The following is a 9,121-nucleotide window of genomic DNA, read 5'->3' as shown; positions in this document are numbered from 1 at the left end:
GATTGTGGTCGCGACACAATACCGCCTCTGGTCCTAATATATATACAGCTACCGGCTGCGGCCAGACATACACCGAAAAACACCTAGGGTTTTGCCTCATCTCACAACTTGCGCCGCCATCGTAGTCTACTCCATCCCAAACGCCGGCGTGCATCGGCGCGTGGGAGAGCAGGTCTCCGGAACCGTTCGTCTTTGCGATCCTGCACCGGGAGAGGACGAATTAGGTTTTTGGGAAGCGCTGTGCGCGACTGCTCAAATTCGTCATCACGGGTCGTCTTCCGTCCAAGTCGGGCGGTGCTACTCATCGTCGTATTCATCGCCGTCAGCAGCAGATCGTCGCCAACATCGTCATCAACACTGTCGCACCCATAATAGCCAACGATCAGTACGTCCAACATCCTCTGTTCATGTCTGTTTCTACAGTTACTGTTACGTGTTTGCTGCTGTTATGCATGTCTTGCTGTTCTTCTAGTTTGCTAGATTTTTGCATGCTAGTATCTCTTCTAGTCATGAATTATTTACTGGAATTAATCATGAACTTGCCTAATATTCCAACAATCCAAAAACCTAATTATAGGCAATTTCCTGAGTTAACTATGGCTGGATTCGCTGATGCACTGAGGCCGGATAAGTTTACCGGTGTGCACTTTAAGAGGTGGCAGGTGAAGACCACGCTCTGGCTTACTGCTCTGAAAGTTTTCCACGCTAGTGTTGGTGCTCCAGAGGGAATGACCGACGAAGATCGGAGAAAATTCCAGGAAGCCAATACTATGTTTGTGGGATGCATTGTGAGTGTTCTTGCTGACCGTCTGTGTGATGTGTACATGCACATAAACGACGGAAAAATTCTGTGGGATGCACTGAATGCAAAATTCGGTGCAAGAGATGCAGGCAGTGAACTGTACATCATGGAGAGTTTTCATGACTACAAGATGGTGAATAACCGTTCTGTGGTTGAACAAGCTCATGAAATACAGTGCATTGTGAAGGAACTTGAACTCCTTAAATGTGTTCTACCCGACAAATTCGTGGCTGGGTGCATGATTGCAAAGTTGCCTCCTTCATGGAGGAATTTCGCCACAACTCTGAAGCATAAGAGACAGGAGATATCAGTTGAAAATCTGATTGCATCTCTTGATGTTGAAGAAAAAGCTCGGGCTAAAGATACCACTGAAAAAGGAGGTGAGGTTCAGCCTACTGCTAACATGGTGCAGAGGTACCCATAGAATAAGAACAAAGGGAAGAACAAACCTGTTTTCAACAAGCCTACCAAGACTACTACCTTCAAGAAGAAGAAGTTCAACAAGGCTGAGCTAGAGTGCTACGCCTGTGGGAAGCCTGGACACTTTTCCAAGGAATGCCCTGAACGTGCAGACCGCAGAGGGAAAACAAGCTCCAAGACTGTCAACATGGTGACCGCTAGCAATACTGATGGGTATGGTAATTTACCTATTGTGCTTTCAGTATTTCAATCATCTTCGTGGTGGATTGATTCGGGTGCTAACGTTCATGTGTGTGCTGACATCTCCCTGTTTACTTCTTATCAGGTCGCAAGGGATTCTTCCGTCCTAATGGGGAATGGGTCACATGCTTCTGTTCGTGGCATTGGCACGGTGGATCTGAAGTTTACTTCGGGAAAGATCGTGCAACTAAGGAACGTGCAGCATGTCCCTACTATGAACAAGAATCTAGTTAGCGGCTCCCTTCTATGTCGAGATGGATTTAAGGTAGTTTTAGAGTCCAATAAAGTAATCGTGTCAAGATTTGGACAATTTATAGGAAAAGGCTATGAGTGCGGAGGCTTGTTCCGTTTTTCTCTTTCAGATTTTTGCAATAAGTCAATAAACCAAATTTGTGCTAGTGTTAATGATGATGCAAGTATTTGGCACTCTCGTTTATGTCATATTAATTTTGGTTTAATGTCTCGGCTATCCAGCATGAGTTTAATTCCGAACTTCACAGTTGCCAAAGGTTCTAAGTGCCATAGTTGTGTGCAATCTAAGCAACCTCGAAAGCCTCATAAGGCTGCCGAGGAGAGAAACTTGGCACCTCTAGAACTCATACATTCTGATCTTTGTGAGATGAATGGTGTGTTCACAAAAGGTGGAAAGAGATATTTCATGACTTTGATTGATGATGCGACTAGATTTTGCTATGTTTATTTGTTGCAAACTAAAGATGAAGCATTAGACTACTTTAAAATCTATAAAGCTGAAGTTGAAAATCAACTAGAGAGAAAGATCAAGCGTCTTAGGTCCGATCATGGTGGAGAGTATTTTCCAAAAGTTTTTGATGAATTTTGTGAGGAACATGGTATTATTCATGATAGGACGCCTCCCTATTCACCTCAATCAAATGGAGTGGCCGAGAGGAAAAACCGCACATTGACTGACTTGGTGAATGCCATGTTAGACACTGCTGGTTTATCTAAGGCATGGTGGGGGGAGGCTCTATTGACTTCATGTCATGTCCTGAATAGAGTTCCCAACAATAATAAAGAGAAAACCCCTTATGAGGAGTGGGTTGGGAGAAAACCATCACTTTCTTATTTGCGCACTTGGGGATGTTTGGCAAAGGTCAATATTCCTATTCCTAAGAAACGCAAACTTGGACCAAAGACAGTGGATTGTGTCTTTCTAGGGTATGCTCAACGGAGCATTGCTTATAGGTTTTTAGTGGTAAAATCTGAAGTACCTGATATGCATGTTGATACTATAATGGAATCTCGTGATGCAACATTTTTTGAGAACATATTTCCTATGAAAGATATGCATAGCATTGCTAGATTTTCTTCTGAGATAATTCCTGAATCTAGTACAACTGATGAATATTTCGAACAATCACATGAGGAAGTCCTTGAGAAGGATAACAATGAAGTTCCTAGAAGGAACAAGAGACAAAGGATTGCAAAATCCTTTGGTGATGATTTCATTGTATACCTTGTGGACGACACACCCAAGACGATTGCAGAAGCATATGCATCTCCGGATGTAGATGATTGGAAAGAAGCTGTTCATAATGAGATGGACTCAATTCTTTCTAATGGAACTTGGGAACTAACTGATAGACCATATGGTTGTAAACCTGTGGGCTGTAAGTGGGTGTTCAAAAAGAAGCTAAAGCCTGATGGTACTATTGATAAATACAAGGCGCGGCTAGTGGCCAAGGGCTACACTCAGAAAGAAGGCGAAGATTACTTTGACACCTATTCACCCGTTGCTAGAATGACCACCATTCGAGTGTTACTTTCCTTGGCTGCCTCTTATGGTCTTATCATTCATCAAATGGATGTAAAGACAGCTTTTCTCAATGGAGAGTTGGAAGAGGAGATCTATATGGATCAGCCTGACGGGTTTGTGGTAAAGGGTGAAGAGAGAAAGGTGTGCAAGTTGTTAAAATCTTTGTATGGTCTTAAACAGGCACCTAAGCAATGGCATGAGAAGTTTGAAAGAACTTTGACTTCTGCAGGATTTGTCATTAACGAGGCTGATAGGTGTGTTTACTATCGCCATGGTGGGGGCAATAGTGTCATATTATGTTTGTATGTGGACGACATACTGATCTTTGGTACAAACATTAATGCAATTAATGAGGTCAAGTCTTTTCTATCAAAAAGTTTTGACATGAAAGATCTGGGAGAAGCCGATGTAATTCTAAACATCAAACTTATTAAGGATGAGAGTGGGATTACATTAACGCAATCTCACTATGTTGAGAAGGTCTTGAACCGATTCGGTTTTATGGATAGCAAGCCTTCTCCAACACCTTATGATCCCAGCGTGACACTCAGAAAGAACAAGAAAGAATCGAGAGATCAATTAAGATACTCTCAAATTGTCGGTTCACTCATGTACTTAGCTAGCGCTACAAGACCAGATATCTCTTTTGCTGTGAGCAAACTGAGTAGGTTCATGTCCAACCCGGGTGATGATCATTGGCATGCACTAGAAAGGGTCTTGCGCTATCTGAGAGGTACTATGAGTTACGGAATTACTTATTCAGGGCATCCTGCTGTGCTAGAAGGATATAGTGATTCAAATTGGATCTCCGATGTTGATGTACTTTACGCAACAAGTGGGTATGTATTTACTCATGGTGGTGGCGCAGTGTCATGGAGGTCTTGCAAGCAAACCATATTGACGAGGTCAACTATGGAAGCAGAATTAACTGCTTTGAACACAGCTACTGTTGAGGCAGAATGGCTGCGTGAGCTCTTGATGGACTTGCCGGTTGTTGAAAAACCTGTACCGGCTATTCTTATGAATTGTGATAACCAAACGGTTATCGCTAAAGTGAACAATTCTAAAGATAATGCAAAGTCATCAAGACACGTGAAAAGACGTTTGAAGTCTGTCAGGAAGTTGAGAAACTCCGGAGTAATAACTGTTACGTATATACAAACAGACAAAAACCTGGCAGATCCCTTTACAAAGGGACTATCACGAAATGTGATAGATATTTCATCGAGGGAGATGGGTATGAGACCCATAGATGTTACACCATAGTAGTAACCCAACCTTTGTGATCGGAGATCCCGTGAATTAGGATCTGGGAAGAACAAGCTATTGGTTAACTGAGGAGAGTAATAACTTATGATCATCTCCAAGTGAAGATGCAAAACTCTCAGAGCTGTAAGGCTCAGATCTGTAAGGCAGGTCGGCAACATGCCTTAATGTGGTTCTATTGGCTATAATTAGCAAAGATGCTGTCCTACAGAGCAGTCTTGAAAGAACACACCTATATGAGTTCTGACTGTAAACGTCGCAGTCTATGAGATTTGGGTGATCTCTAGTAAACTCACGAAGAGACCAGGGAGTATGATGTATAAGCTCCAAACCGCGGGGTAGCCTACTGGCGGTCAGGTACTGGTTAAGACTTTGAGTGAAACCTGTTCACACAAAACTAGCAATTCAACCATTGTCAAGTTGTGAATGGATGTAGCTTAAAGTTCTAGGCAGAAGTTCAACTTAACAGTCTCTGCTGAAACACTGGTATATTAAACAAGTGGTGAGAGAAGGCAAATCTCTAAATGGGTATTTGAGATCTGGTGGGGGATTGTTAGAATTAATGGGCTAGGCCCATAGCAATTTCTGAAATCTCAAAGCCCATGTGTAAAATGGCAAGTGGTGGTGCTAAGTTTAGTCCCACCTTGGAAGTTGAAGAAGAGTTGGACCTCTTTATATAGTGGGTTCTCTCTACCACTCTAAGTGGTGTGTGAGAAGAGAAAGGGAAAACCACACGCGCGCGCTCGCTCGCCTCGCCTCGCCGGGCCGGGCCGGGCCGGGCCGGGCCGTGGCGAGGCGAGGCGAGGCGGCGCGTACATGCGACGTGCGCGTGAATGGTCCGCCGAAATCCGGTCCGTCTCCTTGGAGGAGCGCAGCTTCCTTTTGCCGTTTTATTTTTATGTCTTGGCAGACAAGTTTTTTTGATTTCTTGTCCGGTAAGTATACGAATTAGAAACCGAGTCGGTTTGGGATTGTGGTCGCGACACAATACCACCTCTGGTCCTAATATATATACAGCTACCGGCTGCGGCCAGAGATACACCGAAAAACACCTAGGGTTTTGCCTCATCTCACAACTTGCGCCGCCATCGTAGTCTACTCCATCCCAAACGCCGGCGTGCAGCGGCGCGTGGGAGAGCAGGTCTCCAGAACCGTTCGTCTTTGCGATCCTGCACCGGGAGAGGACGAATTAGGTTTTTGGGAAGCGCTGTGCGCGACTGCTCAAATTCGTCATCACGGGTCGTCTTCCGTCCAAGTCGGGCGGTGCTACTCATTGTCGTATTCATCGCCGTCAGCAGCAGATCGTTGCCAACATCGTCATCAACACTGTCGCACCCATAATAGCCAACGATCAGTACGTCCAACATCCTCTGTTCATGTCTGTTTCTACAGCTACTGTTACGTGTTTGCTGCTGTTATGCATGTCTTGCTGTTCTTCTAGTTTGCTAGATTTTTGCATGCTAGTATCTCTTCTAGTCATGAATTATTTACTGGAATTAATCATGAACTTGCCTAATATTCCAACAGATAAAAGTGAGACATAGATGAGAGTTTGAAAGGGACACATGAGAGAGAGGTGCATGAGAAGGTTAGAAAGAAGCGTGGGAAGGAAAGAAAGAAGCATGAGAATATTGAGCGAGGGAAAAAAAGGTATCAAGCTTTTCTGTGGAGGATTTCATGAATCAATCTCCATCGTAATAATTTTGGTCCCAGCAGATTAACGGCTTGTAAAATCTAATTAACGTGGGAATTTCTAGAAAGTCTAGGATTAGTATAGGTATAGATAGATATATAGATAGATAGATAATAGTCTGCTTGCCGCCGCCGACCTGTCGTTGTCAGCTCGTCGGTGGTGTCTCAAGTGGTGACCAATTGATGGCGAATGGAGAGACCTGATCGGAGGATTGTGGAAGCGAGCAACTAGGGCAAGAGATCATGCGACTTGGGTTTACATACAAGAGATTAGGATTAAGGGCACGAAGCAGGTAGGAACCCACGAACAGGCTTGTCACGTGGCAATTCCCTTGTGGGCTTTTGGGCTTTGCATTGAGCGTCCAAGTTTGATGGGGTCAACCCTTATTTTTTTGTTGGGGTCAAAGCATTTACGTATCTGTATACTGTACGCGGCCATAAGAATTCGTTGGGTTCAGCTGAACCTAACGCCAATGTGCTGGCTCCGCCGCTGCCTACATCTGCTAGTTTACCACTGAAAGAGGTCACATAACATACTCAACTATGCCAGAGCCCATAATGGCTCGTGGCTGCACACAGAAGTTTCTATCATGAATAATCTTATGATCCCTTTGAGCCTGGGTGGCGAACCATAGGATGATCACATGGATTCCCCGGGATCTCCTTGGACAACACTGGATTCCCCAGGTGCCCACAAACAATCCACCCAGATGTGTATTAAAGTAGCCACCTTAAATAAACCCTTGGTTCATAATAATCTCTCACATCTGTCATGAATCACTCAAACCAAACCACGTCTAGGAGCATAGCGCGCATAGCAGTGTAAGCATAACGTATAAGTAACTCCCAGGGTTTGAAATAAAGGGTAATAGGTTCTACCTCATCATCTAGTTCCCAATACCCACATGTTATCAAAATCCTACTCATGCAATGTTCGAGGGTTGAAACTAATGCATAAAAACTGGGTAATAAAGGATATGATCAAAGTGTTACTTGCCTTGCTGACAATCTGAAAACCCTAGTGACTCGTGGTAGCACGCTTCGCACTCCGGAAATAATCGCAAACAAACAATAGCATACATAAGCAATCAAGCATAGATGCAAGGGTAAAACTCAAATAAAAAGATCCAAACTGAAATTCAACTGAAGAGGTTCAATTTGCAAAAAGAATCAATCGAATTGGAGCTACGGAATTGAAACTACGATCAAAACAAGTTCAAATTCAAATCTGCTTGCAACAAAATTTTAATTTGACAAAACCATGTTCAAGTTTATTAACCGGAAAGTGAAGTTCGAGACAAAGATTTTGGTGTTGGTTTCACTGGATTTGGATGAACGGTTAAAAGGTTGCGACGGTTTCAAGATCAGGGGATAATCGGCGATGAAAATAATCATGGATATGTCCCTGGCCGAAAATAAAATAAGAGGAAAAACGCTATCGAACGAACGTTCGCTAGCAGAGACAAACGAACGAAAACGTTCGCGAACAGAGATGTTCGGGTGAATGTTCGCTAATTAGCAAAAGCGAAAAAACCAAAACAAACTGATCTAACGAAAAAAACCGGGGCGACGGTTTTGTCGGGTTTTACCGATTCAACAAAAAACCGTTGGCGGCGAGATCCGGCGAGGCGGGGCTCCGGCGGGGTGGCGGCTTGGGCGGCGGGGCGGCGGGGAGCGGCGGCGTGGCGGAGCAGCGGCGGCGGCGCGGTGAAGCAGCGGCGGCTCGGGCTGGCGGCGCGGGCGGCGGCTTCCGGATGAGGTGGAGAGGCGGCGGGGCGGCGCAATATTTAAGGAGGGGGGAGGGCGTGACGGCTTGGGGAGGGGGCCGGCGCGAGCGGGAGTCCAGATCGGACTCTCCTCGGCGTCCGCGCCACGCACAGCGGCGGCGGGAGGAAGGCGGCGGCGTTGTGTGCTTCAGCCCTGTCGGGCGGAAACTTTTTTTAAATAAATTCCAAAAATGATTCAAAAATGCCAAAAACAATTTTTTTCGTCTAAATAAAATATTTAGAACAAAGTGAATATTTTTCTGGCCTAAGATGCAATATTCAAAAATGCAATTTTTTTCTAATTCAAATAAAATAGCAATAAAATCCAAATAAAAATATTTATTTGATTTTAAAATTTTTCCTCCAATATTCATTTCTCTTTGAAGAAGTCATATTATCTTCTCTCTTTTATTTTATTAGAAATATTCGGAGAGAAAAATATTAAAACCAAAATGATCCTTGATACGTCTCCAACGTATCTATAATTTTTGATTGCTCCATGCTATATTATCTACTGTTTTGGACATTATTGGGCTTTATTATCCACTTTTATATTATTTTTGGGACTAACCTATTAACTGGAGGCCCAGCCCAGAATTACTGTTTTTGCCTGTTTTAGGGTTTTGAAGAAAAGGAATATCAAACGGAGTCCAAATGGAATGAAACCTTCGGTAACGTGATTTTCTCACCGAATACAACTGAGGAGACTTGGACCCTACGTCAAGACAATTAACAAGAGGCCACGAGGTAGGGGGCGCGCCTACCCCCCAGACGCGCCCTCCACCCTTGTGGGCCCCCTGTTGCTCCACCGACGTACTTCTTCCTCCTATATATACCCACGTACCCCCAAATGATCAGATACGGAGCCAAAACCCTAATTCCACCACCGTAACTTTCTGTATCCACGAGATCCCATCTTGGGGCCTGTTCCGGAGCTCCGCCAGAGGGGGCATCGATCACGGAGGGCTTCTACATCAACACCATAGCCCCTCCGATGAAGTGTGAGTAGTTTACCTCAAACGTACGTGTCCATAGTTAGTAGCTAGATGGCTTCTTCTCTCGTTTTGGATCTCAATACAATGTTCTCCCCCTCTCTTGTGGAGATCTATTCGATGTAATCTTCTTTTTGCGGTGTGTTTGTTGAGACCGATGAATTGC

At 44.3% G+C, this 9,121-nt stretch overlaps 1 protein-coding gene across 1 annotated transcript; it reads left to right on the top strand.

The window, feature by feature from the left end:
* The first annotated feature begins 596 nt into the window (after positions 1 to 596).
* Positions 597 to 1,226, top strand: LOC147966322 (uncharacterized). Its single transcript, XM_087530786.1, has one exon. The coding sequence runs from the start codon at positions 597 to 599 to the stop codon at positions 1,224 to 1,226; it is 630 nt and encodes a 209-aa protein (XP_087386912.1).
* Positions 1,227 to 9,121: the final 7,895 nt, after the last annotated feature.

This window comes from Triticum urartu, chromosome 6A, assembly GCF_056163025.1.
Source record: "Triticum urartu cultivar PI428250 chromosome 6A, HENAU_Tu73, whole genome shotgun sequence".
Taxonomy (NCBI): Eukaryota; Viridiplantae; Streptophyta; class Magnoliopsida; order Poales; family Poaceae; genus Triticum; species Triticum urartu.
Note: the sequence above shows the minus strand (reverse complement) of the source record. Positions and strands in the feature narration are given on the sequence as shown.

What these genes read in the sequence shown, in the direction of transcription:
- LOC147966322 (XM_087530786.1), top strand. Translation starts at nt 597, where the DNA reads ATGGCTGGATTCGCTGATGCACTGAGGCCGGATAAGTTTACCGGTGTG.